The sequence below is a fragment of the Homarus americanus genome, unplaced genomic scaffold (assembly GCF_018991925.1).
Source record: "Homarus americanus isolate GMGI-L3 unplaced genomic scaffold, GMGI_Hamer_2.0 scaffold24523, whole genome shotgun sequence".
Taxonomy (NCBI): Eukaryota; Metazoa; Arthropoda; class Malacostraca; order Decapoda; family Nephropidae; genus Homarus; species Homarus americanus.
Window position 1 is genome coordinate 4,606,551 of NW_024744357.1, and position 22,483 is coordinate 4,629,033.

The 22,483-nt window shown below is 40.4% G+C and overlaps 1 protein-coding gene across 1 annotated transcript; it reads right to left on the reverse strand.

The window, feature by feature from the left end:
- Window positions 1–1,518: 1,518 nt before the first annotated feature.
- Window positions 1,519–22,235, reverse strand: LOC121877717 (nose resistant to fluoxetine protein 6-like). The gene is made up of 17 exons (XM_042383561.1): window positions 22,092–22,235; window positions 20,424–20,570; window positions 19,966–20,101; window positions 19,552–19,750; window positions 18,621–18,727; window positions 15,678–15,769; window positions 15,468–15,576; window positions 14,996–15,080; window positions 14,730–14,890; window positions 12,161–12,317; window positions 11,881–11,974; window positions 11,491–11,590; window positions 11,076–11,202; window positions 9,993–10,188; window positions 6,358–6,500; window positions 5,713–5,824; window positions 1,519–2,291 (listed from the first exon to the last, which is right to left on the reverse strand). The coding sequence occupies exons 1-17, from the start codon at window positions 22,174–22,176 to the stop codon at window positions 2,062–2,064; spliced, it is 2,280 nt and encodes a 759-aa protein (XP_042239495.1). The 5' UTR covers window positions 22,177–22,235; the 3' UTR covers window positions 1,519–2,061.
- Between the last annotated feature and the right edge of the window lie 248 nt (window positions 22,236–22,483).

The following is a 22,483-nucleotide window of genomic DNA, read 5'->3' on the forward strand; positions in this document are numbered from 1 at the left end:
ATTCAGCCATGAAACCTGAGCAGATGCCGTCATATCCACTCCATATTGACTCCATTAAAACTAATAATCATATTCTGTTTTCTTTCTCTTCTTAGTTTCATTAATCACTTTTATTCACCGTTAATATTTAATTTCTCTCAGTACACTTCGAAACTAAATCCCTACCCATGGGGGGGGGGGAGTTATCCTAGACTGGTGGAGTCTTCCCAATAGTAATTGCGAGCTTGTCTTTTTGGGGGGAATCTGGTGTTCAATCCTGGCAAATACCCCAATGTCAATAGCAGCACATGATAGAATATACTAGATTTTGGTCAGGATTTTTTGTCTTTGCACCAAACATCCTTTGATTCCGAGCTAAGTTATCTTGCCCACATGGTGTGTCGCCTAGCTCGGCCAAAAGTCAATTGCTAATCATACATTTATATCTGTAAGCATCCTAATCACCGTAATGATAGTAAAAAAAAGTCTGATAAGTCACATCACTAACCAAGCAATGTGACATTATTTTATCATGTTGCTCTTACGACTCCACTCATTGCCACGGTAATGGCAATCGCTCAGTTCAAGCTAGTCGTGAACATCAAGGTGCAGACCAGTCTTACTAGATTGAAAGTACAGTAATACAGTTTCCCGAAAAATTAGGATCGCCTACAAATGATTGACTTGACAATTGTTCTTTTCATTAAATCTCTTATGTAAAACACTCGTAAATTTCTCAGTATTTGGGCATCTTGACAGTTTGTGATATTTAGGCACTGATTATTGCATATATACAACCTAGATTTAGTATTATTTACACAGTGACGAGGTTGTTGCAAAAACTGATGTACTTCTGTTGTCGCTGTTAATATCACTTACTGCAGCTAATAATGTGACCTTGAATTATCTTACGAGTGACCACGTTAACAGGTCTTGAGGACTTCATGTATACCCTAATTTGTCATTCAAAAGCTCATGTCTGTATAGCGTCCTCTTGGTCGGTCTGCTGTTCCTACTCTTTATGAATTTACGTGAAAAATCCTTTGTTTGGTGACTGCTCTTTTTTTTTCTTCTCTACTTCCGTTTCCTTGTAGCTCATACGGTACCTTCTATTACCCTAATCCTGCATATCTCCACGAGACACAGACATACACAATGCTGCAACCAGATTTATGGAGACGGGAGCTTTTAACAGAACAAAGACATAACTGACCAGCTTGGCTGACATGAGAAGACTGGTAAGCAATTGACCAGCACTTATCTCCACCCAAGTAGTGGTACTTTCTGGAAGCTTACCTTGTGAGATTATACAGTCATCTATAACTTACGAAAATGTGATGCGATTATCTTGGAAACTTTTTTGGTCGATTCTTTTTTCTTTTTCTTTTTTGACGCAATTTGCGTTATCAATGTAGTTATTGCATTCCAATTATATGACACGATTCGCGTCATGGTGCGTACGCGTGAGGGGTAAGTGAGCCGGGGTCCTCATAAACACAATCACACTTCACAGAAAAACGAGGAAAATAAAAAGAGTCACCAATTTACCACTTTTAATATGATCCACATTTCATTACAAATGAATAAGAACACTAAAGGTCTTAATACCGCTACAATATATGAATAAGATATAGTTAAAATAGTGAACATATCAGTAGATGCGGCTGAGCCATGTCCCCAGTGACTTACTAAAATAACCAACCATAGAGGAGGTGATACAGTCATCTTATCTCAGACAGTTGGTAAATATGACACCGGGCCCACGGGGATAACTCTTGGGTGTTCACAGTTTGGTGGACCATAGTATCTCTTCAGAAAAAAAAAAATAAATTGATTGAACCAGAACAAAATATAATAGTTGATGTTTAACTGAAATATTTACCAACAATACATATGAGACGAAGTTATCAAAACATAAATTGTGTTAAAACAGGTCACCATTGTCTATTATAATATTCAGAAATAAATTTGATAAGGTAATCATTACACAATTCCTAATGATAATATGAACAAGTGTAATGGGATTCTTTTGGGGGGCACAGCCATGTGAATGTTTTGGGTGGTAGTTACCCTTTACACCTGCTATGATAGGTTGCCATTTACAGAAGCTGTGTTAGCCTCGCCCGCCTCGACAATAAAGGCCAGATTGTTGTATCCCTGAGGAGGCTTCAGAGGGTGGCCAGCCGTGGTAGGAGCAGCTGGAGGGTTCAGTCCTAAGGTAGTGTTGCAGAGGCTCTCGGCTGCAGCAGGAGACACCTCGCTATTTGGTTCTTCTAGCTTGGCAGGTCGGCTGCCAGAGGTGCCGCCATGACCTGCAGCAAAAATGTGGTGTTGGTGGTCCAGCGGTAACATGAGTATCTCAATATACTCCAAGAAACTTGTACTTCTGTGAGGATATTCCAGGTTTATTTGTATTACTGGGTAATAGATCTTATCCTTGTGAAAATTATGCAGGCTAAATTCTGCCTTATACCTTCAATATTTTTAATATTATTACTCAGCCTACTTCTATTATTAGTATTATTACTACTACTATTACTACTACTATTACTACTACTATTACTACTACTACTACTGCTACTACTACTACTACTATTACTACTATTACTTTAAAATGGTCTCCAGCCTCCCCCAATAGCCATTCCTTCACCACCATTTTATTACCTTAATATTAAATATCCTAATACATAAGTAGCTATCCTAGCTGTGTTGAATTAGTTGAGCCGCAGATCTTTGCGGCATTCAGTGACTGTTGCCTCATAGTCAATATCTGCAACTGCTGTCGGCTTTGGGGCCAATGCTCTCGTTCCCCTGAGGCAAAGCAAAGCCGACCGAAGGAGAGAGGACAGTCAACATCTCATCCAGGCTGTAACATAACTTCTGGGCTGCTGCTTCTGTTCGGATATCACCTCTGCGAGTCTGGTGTAGAAGCATCTTGCACTTGGTCCCATCCCACCAGAGGTTGTGAACACTAGAGGAGTGAAGCTGCCTTGATCAACGTTCTGAATTCTCTCCCCATATGCCCTTATCTTGTCGTTCTCGTTCTTCCTATGTGCAGCATCGAGAGCTAAGTTTCGGTGACATGCGGCCATGGGATAAAAAATCCTGATGTCGAAGAAAACTCACTGTCCCCGCATCCAGAATCCTCTAGCACTGAGGTCAACACGGGCTGATGTGTTTGAAGTCTTATGTTGGAAAATCTCACCGTCCAATGGAAGGAGGGTCAGTTCTACTCTGACATCACGGCAGATTTCCTTCAACATATTTGCTGTGAGATCCCTTACTTCATCATGCCTCATGCATATGAAGCCCCCTTTCTTGCACACCATGGCGTGATCGACGTCATAGGAAGACTCTTGTTTACTTCACTGGCATCCACCTCACCTGTTGCGTTCTGAGCTATTATGTGGTACGTGAGGGCTGCCGTGAGCTTAACTGAGTTTTGATATTCGGTGGCAGCAATCTCCTCTGGATCGGTCAGTCCCATTCCTCCCAGTCTCGGTGGTAGTGCAAGGAGTGATCTTTCTGCTGGGGTTAAGTGCGGGTGTTTCACTAATTTGGGAATGAAACTGACGCTGATTGCTTCTTCCAGGGGGTGGAGGAGGGGTCCGATATCAGGGATAGTGCGCATCAGGTAGTTCCAGCGATGCTTGACTCCATGGGTGAATGCCGCAAAAACCGCATGTGGCTCTGTGTTAGCAATTTCAGACAGAGCTTGGATTTCCCTAACCCACTCATTCACCTTTCCCGTTACTTACTCGGTCTTGAAGTCCGTAGTTCCAATTTCTGCACCTAGATGTCTTTGGCCAGCCTTTGTTATTTTGACCTCACTTCCACCGAACACCTCCATTGCCCATTCATAATGTTCTGGCTTCACAATGAGGAAGGACTTGCTGGCATTTGGGTGGTACCCAATTTGTGGGCCTTGTGATATTACCAAGTCCCACCACTTTTTGATGTCCTCCACTTTTCCTGCTCCTGTAAGGTCATCAGCGTACGCCACTTGCTTGATCTCAGTTGTTTTAAATTTTATTGTGTGTTGGTGGACGGATAGGCCTATTGTGTAAAATGCCATTGCAACAGGGTCCCCCTGCGTTGTTCCCTCTGTTGACTGTATGGTGGTATCACCTCTTAGAGCCTTGTTGTTTACTATATAAAGGTCTGATGGATTCCTATAGGAGTTTTCAACATACATTGCAAAGCTTGGACACTTGATCTTGATGTTGTGCAGTGCAGCCTTGCGGTTAAGTATGTTGAATGCGTTTGAAGCGTCCACCAGGAGAATGGCCTCACTATCGTGCTGCTCAAATATCGTTCTCATGGCGTGAATGGCAGCTTCCCCTCCAGCTTGGTGGCCAGCACAAATTTGCAGGTTCCCTGCTGCTTCCCTGACATCATCCTTTACCACCTCCGTTATGCATTTTCTGATGATCCTCCTCAGCACTTCCCCCACCCCTATAGGCCTACATCGTGGATTCTTATCCAGGGGAATGAGGCGGCAGGCTGTCAGAGCATGGAGGCGTTGGCAGCACGAGGATGACAGCTTCCTTGCAAGGACGGCAATGGCCGTGCAGAGATCACTTGCTACGGGGCCAAACTTGTTAGTGCTGAGGATGACTCTCCCAGACCTGAAGGGCCTGCACCTCCCTGAGTCTTCAGTGCCTTTTTCCACACTATCCCTCCTGTTATTTTCTCGAACAGGACAGCATTTGGTGGGATATAGTCACCCTGGAACCTGATGCCTTCGTCTTCCCTTGCAGGGGGATGTTTTTCTTTAGTTGTTTTAATGTCTCTCTGTTTATTGGCATCACCCCACCGGAGGATTCCTCTGTGAGAGATCTTACAGCCTAAGACACTTTTTCCACACGCATTTTGTTTCCAAACTTTCTTGCAACGTCATCGGTGTTTTGCTTTCCTGTAAATTTTAGTCTCTCCTGCAGTGTTCTTGCTTCACATAGGAGGTCATCAAGGGCCCCATTCTGCCACATTGCCAATCTTCTCTTCATTGCTGCCGCATTTTCTTTGTGCTTAGTCTTTGTGTGTGTCCTCTGACAGAATAGATGTGGTATTATTGCCAGCATTTGAAGAGCTAACGGGGCAAGGAAGCAGTCTTGAGTGTACGCAGTTATGAGGCGAATCATCTCCCGAATCATTTCTTTGGTGGCCGCACACTAGGGTGGTTCAAACAGGTTAGCTGGCGACCACCTGACAATTTCTGAGACAGTTTCTTTAACCCATATGTCCGCATTTTCCATCGAAATGCCATTCCACTGTGGTGGCGGTCTCTCGTTCGCCTCGTGGACATCTACTACTATTGGAGCAGCGTTTATTAGAACTACATTTTCAGGTTGAGTAGACTCACTGCATTTAAGATACCTCTAATTAAATATTACCGTATTGTATAGACTGTACAGTATATATTAAGTACAGTACTCTGAAATAACTACAAACAGATATGACAAGTAACTCCAACTGAAAATGCAAAGAGTTACAAAAGTAACTAGCAGATGCGATTACCTGACATTCCACAGCAAGTTACATGATGTTACCAGGTGGAGTAACATATATCCTCGTCGGGAACATGAGGTGATAACCGGTGGGATATAACTGTCTGGAACATGATAAGTTACAGTGGGTTTCTTTAGTTGTCTGGTTATACAAGAGGTGCATGATAAGGAAGCCACCATGAGGGATGTGGAACTTATAATTATCCAAGAGTGTTATGGTACTAACCAGCTGGTCTAAGAAGAACCTTCTCCAGCCCCAGGACCGGCGACTCCACCGTCAGGGACACCAACACCGCTATCATCCCCGAGAGTACAATGGCGCCAACCGTCTCCATCACCTGAGCCAGGAGTGTGAGGAGTAAATCTTCTACTCCGGAATAATATCATTTATAAGGTGTGATGACGGATACCTTTGAATCTTACCGGGAGAAGCAAACTGGTTGACCTTAAGTACTGGGATGCTTGTTTGTGCTCCCCGTTAGACATTACTGTTTAGTAAAGTTTATTTTAATGTTAAGTATTTATTTTTAACCTTCAACATTGACTACATTCACCGAAATATTAGTGTACATGTGAAATTATTTAACCAATGGCAGGACAGGTCAGAGAACATTAACAGATTACACCAGGAAGGTTTTCACTCATAGTTACGAACTGTGGTGTATTTAGTTATGTTATGACAGGTGAGAACATGGCGGGTGTTTCCTTCATTATACAACAGGTGAACGAGAGAGCAAAAAATACTGAACTGATGAATTTTAAAGAAATCTTCATTCATATAAACAGATGACACTTAACGCAGAACAAGAAAACTTAACAGAAGAGAATAAAGTTATATAAGAAAGAAACAGACATGCAGCCCCAAGCAGACCTTATTTAGGTGGGTGAAGTAGAAGGGAATCCTGGAGTTACTGGTGAAGACGACCTGCAGAGGCAACGCCACCAGGTAGGTCGCGAAGGTGAGACGACTTAGTGGCTGCCACGACGGGTGTGACAGGAAGTCGTTGACCAGTCCTGGTGAGTCAGTGTGATAATGATAATATAAGCAAGAATAACGGTAATAACAATGTTACTGATATTAAAATAATTAATGTGTAATATAATAACAATGATACACAGAATGATAGTAATTGTAATAATAATGTGTAATAATGTCATAAATTAATTAATAATAGAATTAATTATTACATTGTTATATCTATGATAATAGTATATATATATATATATATATATATATATATATATATATATATATATATATATATATATATATATATATATATATATATATATATGAAATTTAACAATTAAATTGATACCAATACTTATAAGTCCAATGGCACATATAATAAATAATAATAATAATAATCTATATATATATATATATATATATATATATATATATATATATATATATATATATATATATATATATATATATATATATATAACAAAGAAGTATGTCTGTTTGTGTGTGTGTGTCCGCACGAGAATCTCGGAAACTACTTTACCGATCTGTAGTGATGATGGATGGTGTTATATGTAGTGATGATGATGGATGGTGTTATATGTAGTGATGATAGGTGGTGTTATATGTAGTGATGATAGGTGGTGTTATATGTAGTGATGATGGATGGTGTTATATGTAGTGATGATGGATGGTGTTACATGTAGTGATGATATGGTGGTGTGATGATGGATGGTGTTATATGTAGTGATGATGGTGGTGTTATATGTAGTGATGATGGATGGTGTTATATGTAGTGATGATAGGTGGTGTTATATGTAGTGATGATGGGTGGTGTTATATGTAGTGATGATGGATGGTGTTATATGTAGTGATGATGGATGGTGTTATATGTAGCGATGATGGATGGTGTTATATGTAGTGATGATAGATGATGTGGTGATTATATGTAGTGATGATGGATGGTGTTATATGTAGTGATGATGGATGGTGTTATATGTAGTGATGGTGGATGATGGTAGTGTGATATGTAGTGATGATGGATGGTGTTATATGTAGCGATGATGATGGATGGTGTTATATGTAGTGATGATGGATGGTGTTATATGTAGTGATGATGGATGTGTTATATATAGTGATGATGGATGTGTTATATGTAGTGATGATGGATGGTGTTATATGTAGTGATGATGGATGGTGTGATGATATGTAGTAGTGATGATGGATGTTGTTATATATAGTGATGGTGGGTGGTGTTATATGTAGTGATGATGGATGGTGTTATGTATGATGATGGATGATATGTAGTGATGATGGATGGTGTTATATGTGGTGATGATGGATGGTGTTATATGTAGTGATGATGGATGTGTTATATGTAGTGATGATGATGGATGTTGTTATATGTAGTGATGATGGATGTTATATGTAGTGATGATGTATGTAGTGATGATGGATGGTGTTATGATGATATATGTAGTGATGATGGGTGGTGTATATGTAGTGATGATGTGTTATATGTAGTGATGATGGGTGGTGTTATATGTAGTGATGATGGATGGTGTTATATGTAGTGATGATGGATGGTGTTATATGTAGTGATGATAGGTATATGTAGTGATGATGGATAGTGTTATATGTAGTGATGATAGGTGGTGTTATATGTAGTGATGATGGGTGGTGTTATATGTAGTGATGATGGATGGTGTTATATGTAGTGATGATGGATGGTGTTATATGTAGTGATGATGGATGGTGTTATATGTAGTGATGATAGATGATGTTATATGTAGTGATGATAGGTGGTGTTATACATAGTGATGATGGATGGTGTTATATGTAGTGATGATGGATGGTGTTATATGTAGTGATGGTGGATGATGTTATATGTAGTGATGATGGGTGGTGTTGTATGTAGTGATGATGGATGGTGTTATATGTAGCGATGATGGGTGTTGTTATATATAGTGATGATGGATGGTGTTGTATGTAGTGATGATGGGTGGTGTTATATGTAGTGATGATGGATGTTGTTATATATAGTGATGATGGATGTTGTTATATATAGTGATGATGGATGGTGTTATATGTAGTGATGATGGATGGTGTTATATGTAGTGATGATGGATGGTGTTATATGTGTGATGATGGATGATGATGTTATATGTAGTGATGATGGATGTGTTATATGTAGTGATGATGGATGGTGTTATATGTAGTGATGATGGATGGTGTTATATGTAGTGATGATGGATGGTGTTATATGTAGTGATGATGGATGATGTGTTATATGTAGTGATGATGGATGGTGTTATATGTAGTGATGATGGATGGTGTTATATGTAGTGATGATGGATGGTGTTATATGTAGTGATGATGCATGGTGTTATATGTAGTGATGATGGGTGGTGTTATATATAGAATATGAAAAGTATCACTCTGTTGTCATTGGCAACATGGATAAGAAATGTGAATACTGTGGTGCAAAGAAGTACAAAGGAGAATCTGCTCTCATGGGAAAGTACGACTGCCAAATTTGGAAAACCACCACAGCCATTGAAGTCTTTCATGCTGGGAACAATACCAGAGTCAAAACACTTCTTGGAAAATATGCGGAAGTACAATTCATGCTTCCAGATGACATCCCTTGGAGCTACCAGAGTAGTTCGTGAGCACGGATACAGGCCCACATTCAAAGTCCAGGGTCACGTTTATCACAAAGCAGGATCCCTCTTACCACTGGAAGATGAGCAGGCAAAGTTCCTCCAAATCTACTTCATGGGAGATCATGAAAAGCAGACTTCTATCAGGTGTGGCAACATTCAAGGTGTCAGACATGACATTGTCCTATCTATCCAAGAAATGCTGCATGAGCGCAACACGTATGTACAGTCATTTAAAAATGCCATGGAAAACATGCCATCTGACGAGTACAAAGTCAGGATCAAAGCAGACACCTTAATGCACTACAGTCAGACAATGTGGAGCCTCCCGGAAGGTGGCGTCCTACCGTCGCCTAGCGAAAGAGCCGCCCGGAGGGCGGCGATTCCGCTAGTAATAATAATATTAATAATAATAATCGTCCAGGAGTTGTAATGGGCGTCATTAATTTGTAAACATTATCAACTTTCACTCATTATGAACATTGTAAATATTGCTCCACGAAATCTCCATTGTACAATATATATCAGTGACATGTGCACTTGGCCCTCCAGTAGTCTTCACTTGGTGGACTTTAATGCTAGGTCGAGTGAGAGCATAACTCCTTGTGTCTAACATTAAGCGAAGTATGAGTATCTCTTACAGAGTCTTACGAGACTATTTCACTAATATACTAAGAGTTTGATCATATGAATGATAAGGTTGTACCACAAGATCCTCACTTAATTACGATAACCTAAAAGGTTGTTAGGACTTAAGGAACTTCAACTGGTGGTAACCTAACTGTTCATTTATATAGGTGGTAGTAATTAACCCAAGGTGATTTTTCCCTTGTGGTCTTTGTCCAATGTGGTTCTGTCCGAGCGCCGTTAACTAACCTCCGTATCCGTTGTGAGAGGCGTAGACGATCCAGCCGAGAGCGGCGGCCCAGGCGCTCCTGAAGAGTCCTCCATACGCCACCTGAGTCACCAGGTCGTAACCAGCCTTGGGGGGAAGGGTGTTGTAACTCCACATCCCGAACACCACCAGCACACCCGTGACCACCGCCGCCGTCCACCCGCACACCACCACAGTCTGCAACAGTCCCACTCAGTCAGTCACTGACTGGGTCAAGACCACAGCTGCCACAACCTCGTGAATCACAGTGTAGTGACCTATCCCAGATAATGGTCGGGTACCACTACCCATGGTGAACCATATATTCTATGAACTATAAGATATAAGAAGCCACAAATAATGGCGGGGAGCTGATCAACCATGTTTTCTTGGCAACAATTTAAAATATGGAGGAAAAGTAAAATATCACATAACTTGGTCTGGTGTTAATAGAATGACACACATCTGTTTGAGTCACTCTATACATTCATGTTCAATTGTGTTTGTCAAAGGTGATTGACCACGAAGTAATAACTTATAAAAGTTCTCCTTTTTAATGATTTTCCATAAAATTTAAAAGAGACTTTAGTAGGTAAAGAAACTATCGACCACGCAGTGTACCATTGTCTTTGTCCATTTTTCCTACATGTCTAGTCGCTAAATCATGTATGTGGGATATGTTGAGTCAGTGTTATGTAGCATAGCTTTCATGCATACAACCTGAATTATTTAGCATTAAATAAATTTGAAGTTTCTCACTAAACTAGAGGTGAGTCATATCCTTACAACTTAGATTCCAGGGCCTTCTCTTGTTCATCCATGACCTACGGGGTCCTTCTACACTGTCATATTAAGATCTGACATATAGCTCTGGTGAACTGTTGCTCTAGGAGGTAGCATGGTTCATGATATATCTACTGCCGAAGCCAAATATTGTTTGAGATCATATTGTTCTGTTGTTTACATTCTGTGGTCCAAACATCAATAGGAAAAATACCTGAAGCAGGGAAAATATTGATGTCAGTGAGAAAAAGACAAACTTATTGACAAGGTCTTTGCTGTTCACAAACAGTGCAGGACCTTACCTTGCTGAGCTTGACCTTAGCTTGGCCTTGAGAGAAGAGGACGTACCCCATCCAGATCCCCACCACCCAGGGCCCTGCGCGGCACCATGGTTTACCGTACACCAGATCATAATATTTAAAAACATTCCTGAAATGAATTCGCACTGTCAATATATACGAGTAGAGAAACTAGGTCATTCTAGATTCTATCCTGCTATTATGGATGTCACTATGGCAAATATGTTATCCTGAAAATAAACCTTCTGGTCTAGATAATGTCCTTATAGATAATCACAGCAAAGATATGTCCGAGACGATAATTGCGTCATTGTACCAGTGTACATGATTTCTTTTCATCTCGATTATGTTCGTGCAACTGAGATTTTTACCATAAAAACATAAACTATAGACATATTTACATGCACCTGTAACTCACCTGGCTACCTGGAGACCGGTAGGCGGCAGATCGTAGATGTAGATAATGATGGCAGGTACGAGGATGGAGACCAGCCCCGCCAGGTACAGCAACACTTTACCTGACACACGAATGGCAGGTAACAATAAAATCATCTGTAGTCATTTTGAGAAACATTAGAAGCAATATTTTAATTCATAGAATTGGCCGCAAACCACGTTGGTAATATGGTGGTGGTGTGACAATGGTGACGGTCGTGACGGTACATCAAGCACGCTGCATCTTATAGAATTTATAAGATGGGCAAGTTGATGATGATGATAATGTTGATATTGGTAACGATAGTGATGGTGACGATAGTGATGGTGTTCGTAATGGTGAAGAGCATTAGCAGATGCATCCAGCACTTACCTAGAGCCTTATAGAAGAAGAGAGGTAGGAGGAGAAGCGGGGCCACCAAGTACAGCTGGGAGTCGACAGAGACGTACCAGGACTGGCCAAGGCACTGTTTACAAGCAAATGATAATCACTAATACTTTGTACTGCCTCATGTTTAAGAAAATTTTTAAAAGACAAAATAATACAAATATCCACAATAAATGATTCCTGTTTTAATGAGGTGATGTGTACCTGTTAATAATGCTTTCCAGAGTTAATCCTCTGGGTATCTTTAAGTTTAGGTGTAACTTACGTATCGTTTAATGAAGTTATTGACGAAGAAAGTGTCAGCCCACCAGTTCTTCTGACATTCGTCCCTGAGGTTATAAGAGAGGGAGTAGGGTCCGCTGACGAAGTAGGAGACCACAGTGGCGTACATCCCTCCCACCAGGGCGATAGGGGGAGACAACCTGCCTCACCCATGTAAGGATCAAACATTATCTCTATATGAAGCTGTAGAAGAATTACAGAGTCGCATTATAGTGAAGGTATAACCTGAGTCTAATGTTAGGAAAACTATTGATGTAAGAGGAGGTGCCCTCTCTTGGAAGACAGAAGTAGTATAAAATTTTTGTATTCTGTAATAATGATTCAGTTAAGATTGTGTCATTGTTATTTGTTTCTAATGATTCTCAATAACCTGAATTATAAAAAAAAATAATAACATGTTTCTATTAATGCTTGTGTGAAACAATTCTACCTAACATAACATTTCTGAATTTTGAATATTGATTTAAAATAAAAGAGCCGGTGGAATTTGTCTGTTTTAATATATATATATATATATATATATATATATATATATATATATATATATATATATATATATATATATATATATATATATATATATATATATATATATATATATATATATATATATATATACAGTGGGGTATGCTATAACGGACGCAACTCCTACAATGAACGCGGATGAATACCGGACTACTTCGCCTGGCGCATGAATATTGTTGTACCGCGACCCACAACAAGAGCGTCAGGCGCCATCTTTGTCTCATTGTGCACCAGTGTTATTGTTGAAATTTCGTCTTTTGATGTGGAAATTCGCGTTATTTGTATAACTATTTTGTTATACAAGTATACAATTGTAACAATGAGTCGTCCAAAGCGAGTGAGAAAGCTAATAACCCTTGAAACTAAGAAAGAAACTGTAAAGAAACGTGAGAATGGAAGAAGCATTGGGAAACTTAGTGATGAATGGGATGGCTAAATCGACTATATGTACGATTTTGAAGAATAAAGAGGAGTTAAAAACTGTGCAAGTGGCTAAGGGAATCTTTAGACTTAGCAAAGCAAAGTGTAATGTGATTGAAGAGATGGAAAATTTACTCTTAGTGTGGATAAAGGAGAAAGAAATGGCAGGTGGTAACATTAGTGAAGCTATAATTTGTGAGAAGGCTAAACAATTGTTTGAGGACCTTAAAGCCAAGACTCCCAGTGGAAGTGATAGTGATGTGCCAGTGTTTAGGGGTACCTGCATGCTGAATAACACTAAGGTAAGATAAAGTACCGTATTTTTTACATTTTCCACAGAATTTTTTCAGTGTTAAGCGGTTGTATTTGGGGGCCTGGAACGGATTAATCCTATAACGAACGAATGCTATAACGAACGAGGTTCTGGAACCAATTACGTTCGTTATAGCATACCCCACTATATTGATTGTGGCCAGCGACATCATGACCACCACCATACCCATGCTAGAGTCTCTGATAATTATTTTAGTGACAGGACGAATTTTATGTTAATATATATTAGTAAACCTTTTATAATGTTTTCACTTTTGTAATTTGGTGCTGAGCTGAGCTGGTCGAGCTCCAGATGTCGTCCATTGTACCCGTTGACACCCCCCAGTCCTCTCCATCTAAGTTGACCAATCAGCGCCGCGAGTTGAAAATGTGACATTAGTATCCCGCGAGCTTTTGGGCGGGACTTCGAGGCGTCGTGAGGGTGGGGGGTGGTAAACGCCTCCACTCACTCTCTCGCCCTCTCTTTCTTGAAGCTCCAGCTGTGTGTGTGGACCTCCTGCTATCGGCACAATTGTCAGTGATTGTGTACAAGTTTTGTTTTTTCTCGAGTGTCTAGCAATGTTTCAACCTTACTTTCTTACTGATGTGTGACTTATGCGCTCTTACCATTGATTCCTTATCATACGACTCAGTAACAAGAGTAATATCTGGTTCGTGTTCTTTACCTCTTCATGTGAGCGTCATTATACGGACATAAGCGATGTTTTACTTAAACTGTACTTTGGCAGTTATCAAATGACAGCTGTGCATGTGTCAGCTGCTTTCCTTTACCTATAACTCCCATGGATTCTTAATGGTGGGTCAGTAAGCAGGGTTGACTTACTTTAGTCTTTTCACTAGAAATTCGGCCTTTAAATAATGCAACTTAAAGCAAGTTTCCTTGTAGAATGTAGAGCTTCTGCCATTTTCTCTAAGTGGAGTTCTGTATGCAGTTCAGGTCTCAAACTCTGACCATAAGATGATGTGAAAGCCTAGAATGAATGGTTAAAAGTCCTGCTTACAATATTTACTAAATAAATTTTCGGCCCTATTTCCTGGGAGTCTTATGTTTTCCTTACTTTAATTCATAGCTCGAGATGGTGGAATAAGCTCTAGATGTTTAACCCACAAAGATCGACATGGTTCCCCATGATTAATGCAGAATAGAAAGAGAGATAGAAATGAAGGGAAAATAAAGGTAACACCCTCGCCTCTCCCTCATTATGGAAACAACTAAAAATAATAAGCTAGTAATCTCTGCTGTTCAAGAGATGACCCGGCGGGATGTACTGTACCTGAGGATTCTGTGAACATAAAACAGAATGATGTTGAATTTGCCAGTCCTCTTCATCTCCCTCATGGTACTGTAGGTCACCAGCAGACCGCTCATGAAGAAGAAGGTATCCACGCTAACAAAGGCATTAGAGATGGCTTGGAAAAGGAAGCCGTTGACACGCTGTTGAGAGAAAGACAACAGCAGTGATAGCGAACGGACAAAATCTGACCACTTGAACTGTCTACAGATGCATATATATAAATGAGTAAACACGAATCAACTGACCTTTAAAATAACTACGATGTTGGCGCATTCCCCCACATTAAGAGATTGTTGATGGCAGTAGATCACCCATGTCATGGAGAGTACTCTGAGGGAAGAGACAGCGGAGGTTAGACTAGTGATGAACTGAAATATGTGATCACCTTTGGGGTAAGAGGAATTGTGAAGGATACCAAACTCTCTCCTCTACTTACTAGATTAAGAAATTCTATAAAGAAACAGCTGTATAAATATAGTTTATATGCATATGTGACGAAGGTGGTGCCTAAAGAGAGAAACAGCTTTTTTTTGTGCCCAATGGAACAAATCTGGTGATGTTGCTCATACAAAACTGGGTAACACTGTAACCTTATGGCTTGACCTATCTACCACTCTGGAGCCACACTGACTGTTAGTTACGCCAATAAAAAGCTTATTTGATGGAGTCACACATCCTGGGCCATACACCATCAAGGACTCTAGCTGTCAGTGTCACCTCATGCCGTGGAGACAGTTAATGGTGGTGGGCGAACTGTTGGTGGAGATGTGGAATATCTTGCCCAGGTTAGTGTAGGCTGAGAACGGCATCAAGAACCGCAGTCCACCTGTGAGAGTGTATGATATAAGGTACTGTAACATAACTTTCACCATTCTTTTTAGTACAAAATAAACTGCATGTAACTACAGATGATGTGATGTGAGTCACCTTTTGTAAGATGTTGTTTGTTGGTGTAGTCGATGTAGATGTCGACGAGGGATGCGACCAACATGACAAACATCAACACACTGACCACAGAACTGTGAAGGAAAGGACAGCTTACTACACGTCCACACTGTGATCTACACACAGTAAGACTCACAACGAAGCTCCTCCGTTACAGTTGCTCTCCAGTATACAACCTTCATTTATTCAAAAATCTTATTAATTATTTCTTTATTAAACTTTCGTCTCTTTCCTTCTCTTGTCTCTTCTACTGCCTTTCTCCTTCACTGTTGAGTACGACGTCCTGGTGATGGGTCATCCTTTCATTTTGTATACAAAGTAAAAAAGAAAATATACTTCTAAGAAAACAAGTCCATAAATTAATAAGAATTTGTCCCCATTTTTATCAATGACTGAACCTTTCCATCTGTCAGTCTGGAACTGTCCCATATAAATGTCACTCACCCGTTACTCTCCACTTTACAGTGTGTACGACAGTTACACAAACCAACAGTTAGGTGGTCTTATAACAAATGTCATAAGAACATAAGAACATAAGAATGGAGGAAACTGCAGCGGGCCTATTGGCCCATACTGGGCAGTCCCGTTTACACCCAACCCCTATTGCTCATATAACCATCCAACCTATGTTTGAAGCTATCCAGCGTATTCGAGTTAATGATGATATTTGGTAACTTGTTCCATTCATCCACTACTCTGTTTCCAAACCAGTGTTTACCTATTTCACGCCTAAATCTAAATTTGTCTAATTTAAAACCATTGTTACGAGTTCGCCCTGGTTGGATAATTTGAGTACCTTTTGTAATGTCCCCTTTGTTTAGCCCTGCCTTCCACTTATACACCTCTATCAGGTCGCCCCTCGCTCTACGTCTCTCGAGGGAGTGCAAATTAAGATGCTTTAACCTGTCTCTATACTCAAGGTTCCTAATGCCCGGGATTAGTCTTGTCATTCTCCTCTGAATTTTTCCAAGGATTCTATATCCATTCTGTAATACGGTGACCAGAACTGAACTGCGTAATCCAGGTGTGGTCTCACAAGAGCAAGATACAGTTTTAGGATGACCTCGCTAGTCTTGTAACTAACACTCCTTTGTATGAACCCAAGTACTTTATTAGCCTTGTTACGAGCAAAAACACATTGTTTACTTGGCTTAAGGTTCCTACTTATCATTACTCCTAAATCTCTCTCGCAGTCGGATTTCTCTATGGCATCGTTGTTCATCTGGTATCTGGTTTCCCTGTTTACATCTCCTATACTGAGTACTTTACATTTGTCGACATTGAATTTCATCTGCCATTTTTCAGACCATTGGAAAAATTTGTTTAGATCTTCCTGTAGTTTTGCCGAGTCCTCGTCAGATTTGATAACACGTCCTATTTTAGTGTCATCAGCAAATTTACTTATGTTGCTGTCTATGCCGATATCTATGTCGTTTATGTATATAATAAACAATAATGGTCCAAGCACTGAGCCTTGGGGAACTCCACTTGTGACGTTGCTCCAATGGGACTTAGTGCCGTTAATGCTCACTCGCTGTTTCCTGTCCTGTAACCACGCCCTAATCCATTTAAGGATGTCACCTTTTGATGCCATGAGCTTCTACCTTTCTAATTAGTCTTTCGTGGGGGACTCTGTCGAAGGCTTTGTAAAGTCGAGATATACCACATCATAATTGTGCCCCTCGTCCACCGATTCGAAAACTGATGAAAAGAATGTTAATAGATTAGTTAGGCAAGAACGTCCGCTTGTGAAGCCATGCTGGGAATCATTGATCAATCGCGCTTCCAGGTGATTTGAATAGAGTTTGAAATGATTGCTTCCAGTAATTTGCCTACAATTGATGTTAGACTGATTGGACGGTAGTTAGAGGATAGTGATCTATCCCTCTTCTTGAAAATCGGTATTACATTCGCTATCCTCCAGGATTCTGGTACTACGTGTTTAATGACATGTTAAACAACTTTGCTAAGGGCATACTAAGCTCTTCCTTACATTCCTTTAATAGTCTGCCAAAGATCTCATTAGGACCCGGTAACTTACTTGGCTTTAGCGTGTCTATTTGCTTACTAACAGCGTTACTAGTCACTACTATCTCACTTAATTTGTTTTCTTCACTATCTCTGAATAGAGTCGGTGCCTCGGGTATCATGTTTAAATTTTCGGTGGTGAAAACTGTTGAAAAATAATTATTCAAATTATTGCTCATTTCTCCGTCGTTATCAGTGAGCTCGCCGGAGTCTGACCGTATTGGTCCAATCTTTTCTCGTGTTTTAGTTTGATACATTTGGTAGAATCCTTTGGGGTTTGTCTTCGCCTCCCTTGCTATCCTTACCTCATTATTCCTCTTGCTTTCCTTATCTCGGTTTTAACCCTACTCGCCATCACCCTATAATAGTCCCGGAGGTGAATTTCGCCACGATTTATCCTTCTAATTTATAGTCCCCTCTTGGCCAATGATGTTCTTTTAAATAATTATTTATCCATTTAGGGTCATTGTTGTCTGATCTGAGTTTTTTGTATGGTATGTTTTGCCTTTGTGCATTAAGTAACTCACTATTTAAATTGTCGTGGAACTCGGCAATCTCAGATCTCGTTATCAGGTCGGTGTCATCTGTCAGGTTCTCGGCCAAGCGCGACACCCCCTCTCTCAGCTGCCTCTTTAAACTGTCAAAGTTTGCCCTTCTGAAATCAGTTTGCCCTTCTGAAATGTTAAACTCACCAGATGTTGGAGTATCATTGTATAGCGAGGATATACTTCCTGTAACTAACACTCCAGGAAAGATGCAAGACAGTGTACCAACTAAGGTGTAGTGAAACAAAAGTAATGCCTCCAGTAACAGAGAGTGTAGTGAGGTAATGGTTGCCACTCGTGTAGCGAGGATGGCCGGCACTAGGGCCGTGAGGTATACCACTGGTGTACTCACATAAAAGTAATATCAGCACCAGAAAACTTCAACTCGGGGTCCTTCACGGAGCAAAATTTGACAGTGGCGGTGTAGTTGGCTGGCTCCAGGACCTGTGTGAGGCTCTCCTGGTGGGGAACAGTAGATGGTGGTCAGAGTAACAAGACCACTCTCAGGTTCAGTGTTTTCTGTTCCCAAATTCCCATACATCTCTGTACCTGCTAACTTCGCAACAGAAGCGTCACTCATCAGCAAAAAAAAAGTTTAAAAATTTAACAAATCCCAGATGAAGTGAAGTTCTTAGAGAATTGTAGAACAAAAAGCAAAATAGAAGTTAATTATGGTGGAACCAAAAAACAAACAACAAATTGTTATGCATTCTTTGTACTTTTAGAAAATTGGTAATTCCCTAAGAAGTTATTGGGTGTAGAAAGATCAAGAATTTTTCCATTATTGGCTGGTAAAATGGGAGTCTTATTGACTGTAATCTGAAGAGAGAAATGGTCTTGTTTACTGGACAGTGGTGGTTGGTATTGGTGGTAATGAACACATTATGGTTGCTGTGCCCCACTGAGCTGAGCTATTGGCCTCACAAAGGGATTCAATGTATCTGTTCTACTAACTAATATTTTGGGAGGATTTACCTGAGTGTAGACATTACGGTGAGGGGATTGACTTTATTATAGGTAAGAGACATCAATGAAGAAATGTCTGTTGCTGGAAGTAACGGAAAGGCATTAATACTGAGTCAGTGGAAGGTGGAAGTAAGAACTGAACATTAATTATTTATATCAATAATTAGAGAGCATCTTTAGCGTGTACTATCCACACAGGGTCATGGGTGTGGTGGTTGAAGAGAGAGGAGGAGATCCAGGGGTCCAAGAATCAGGGAGTCCAGAAAAGTCTGAGGCTGATGTAGACTACAGCCGGTGGTAACAACATTGTACTGTACCTCAAGTTCCTCCAGGGTGCAGACGTCGGGAATACAAGTGGCGTACATTAGCTCACTTCCCGCCCCGCTGTTGACGACAGGTACAGGAACAAACATCTGTGGAGGCTTCCTTAGTGGGAACAGGTTCTGTAAACGATTTGGGACTTGGGCGTCAGTGTGCCAGACTCTAGACGTCTCCTGTTCTTTACTGGTTATATTTCTATTGGAAGAGAGAAAGCACAAAACAGTCAGGATGATGCTGTTGTCTTTCGGGTGGCTTCACGACGTACGTACACACCCATACAAGTATTCCAAGATGATAAAACACTGTAATTATAAAATGAATTAGATATTTAACCCACAAACCCGTTCCTCTACTCACACATCAACACCTGTGTATCTCCACAATAATAACTTCATCTCAGTGGTTCTTACTTGATGTCGATGGAGCAGTACTTGCCCTTGAGGGAGTGGTCGGGGGACACAACTCCCACACACTCGTCATACTCCCCAATAAAGAGCCAGTTGCCGTTGTAAATGCCGTCGTTATATTTGCCCCACGAGTCTACCACTAGGAGATGGGGGAAAGGTGTACGTTACCACCACACACACACACACACACACACACACACACACACACTTATTACTCTGTGTGACGAAGACTTATGCCCGTATCACCTCAGAATAAAATTTCGTTTCCAGTTTGTGTTTCATTTTATCGTTATAACAATAACATATGCTACAGGAAGCGACACCTGCCATTTAGCGTCATAAACAAGTCATCCTGAAAGACCAAAACCTAAACTTTCATCACAACTTAAACAAACTTTATAAGGAAGTAAGTCCTTACACGTTGAGGAGTCCAGCTCACAGTAGCAGGTAGTTGGACTTACTTCTGATGGCCCAGGTGGAGTTGTCACCGAGGGAGAGGAACATGGAGTGGAGGGCGTGGCCACAGGGGCTGGAGGGGTCCACCTTGACGGGCAGATACATATCAGGAACATTAACAGCCGCTCGGGACAACACATTCTTCTGCCTCCCTGGAAATACACTGACATACAGTACCTGATATACACGTGGGTTTATTTCTTGTTATTCTCTGTTAAGATCATGGTACACTCTGTTAAGAAATGTTTAATATAAAGATCCACTGTCAAGTATATTTTTCGAGTACACAGAATGTCATCAGCTCAGCTTAAACTAATACGACACATGATACATATTATTAGAAGATATAATATTTAGTCCTCAGTTTACTGGACAAGAGCTGGACAGATTACACTATTACCAATGAAAACTATGAGGAGAAAAATCAGATACACATGAAGTCAATGACCCTCTCTTGACCTTGGTAGAAATAAAGTATATTTTAACGCCTCAAATTACAGTGTTGGGGGCATTGATCTTTATGGTGCAACACGTAAGGCAGTGGTGCACAGACCTGTAGGTAGACTTGATTAGGGATTCATTATGGGAGATACTGGAGAAAAAGTCCTTGTCTTTTTTGATATTGAAGATCGGCGACATTGTTATATCCCAACTGTCTGTTTGTCTGCATTGTTATTATAATAGCCAGGGGAAATATAAAGAAATATATCCGTTCATAACTTTATTCAAACAAAAGACATAATTGAAGTTATATGTTTTTTCTCTATATCAAACTATATATAGCGTGGGGGAAACTTCACAGTGTATCCGTACGACTACAGAAAAACATTCATCAACCTTACCGCCGTCGCCCCACACCACACCACACCACACCACACCACACTACACCACACCAAAACTGTACATAGCTAACAGTATCTCTTAGCTACATGGAGTATATTCGGAGTATCCAATCAGAATCTGTCTTTCAAAGAATCTTAAGGTACTTCTTTTTCATTGGCTGGGTAGTTCACAATATGGGCGTAGTCAAGTCAGTTTTATGGACGGAGCTATCTGGCACTTGATATAGGCATCTGGTTACCTTTGAGAGGGTGACGAATGATGATGAATTAGGGCAATTTTCGCGTGACAGCACTTGTAAACACAGAGCGCCCCATAGGTTAACTTTCATGTTCCACTTGTAATGGCTGGGTATCGTGGACGTGCGTGGGCGTAGGTGTGCGTGGGCGTAGGTGTGCGTTGGGCGACCCTTTTATTACAGTCTGTTTGTCATTTTCATACAGACATACACCACTATAGATATATCCCCCTAAACACAAGTTACTGTATCATCAAACGTAATTTAGTAACAACAACTTATTTATCATAAGTCTTAGGTAAGGTCTGCTCACTATCCACAAATGCCAAGACAGTTGTTAGAATGATGAAGTATGAGGTAAATATCCTGCCACCAGAGACGACTTATTATTGTGAGGTTTTGACGTTACAGACATAAATAGGAAACCCTATTTTACATGTTAGATGCACAGTGTTTACGTAGTGTGATTAGTTTCTCTTAGTAATGTCTATTTCCTCACGAGTTCTCTGGTTTCTAAATCACTTGAATGAAATAATATGTAACATAATTTCTACCAAAAAATTGACTTCAGTAACACATAAACATATGACTTTACCTGACCTGATGAACCAGTCTTTCTCCTGCCCCACGCCCAGGGTGAGGTCAGAACACACCAGCAGCAGCATTAGCAACACACCCATCGTCCACCGTGTGTGTGACTCAACCCTCACGACTAATACACCTGTACCTGTGTTGACTCTCGCTGGTGATAAACTTAACCAATTATCACCGGCCCTCAAGTAAAGGTCTTATGATCTCGTATCTTAGATTATGATGACACTAAAGTGGACTGAGATTCCTTTTTTTTTTTTAAATATTAATCCTGTTAAAAATGGCTTGAATACTTTGCTTCCATCCTCATCTTAAATAACACCAAACCGATTATACCTGTTCATTGAAAGGTTAATTAATTAATTTCAAAGGCAAGTAACACTTTTAAGTTATTTC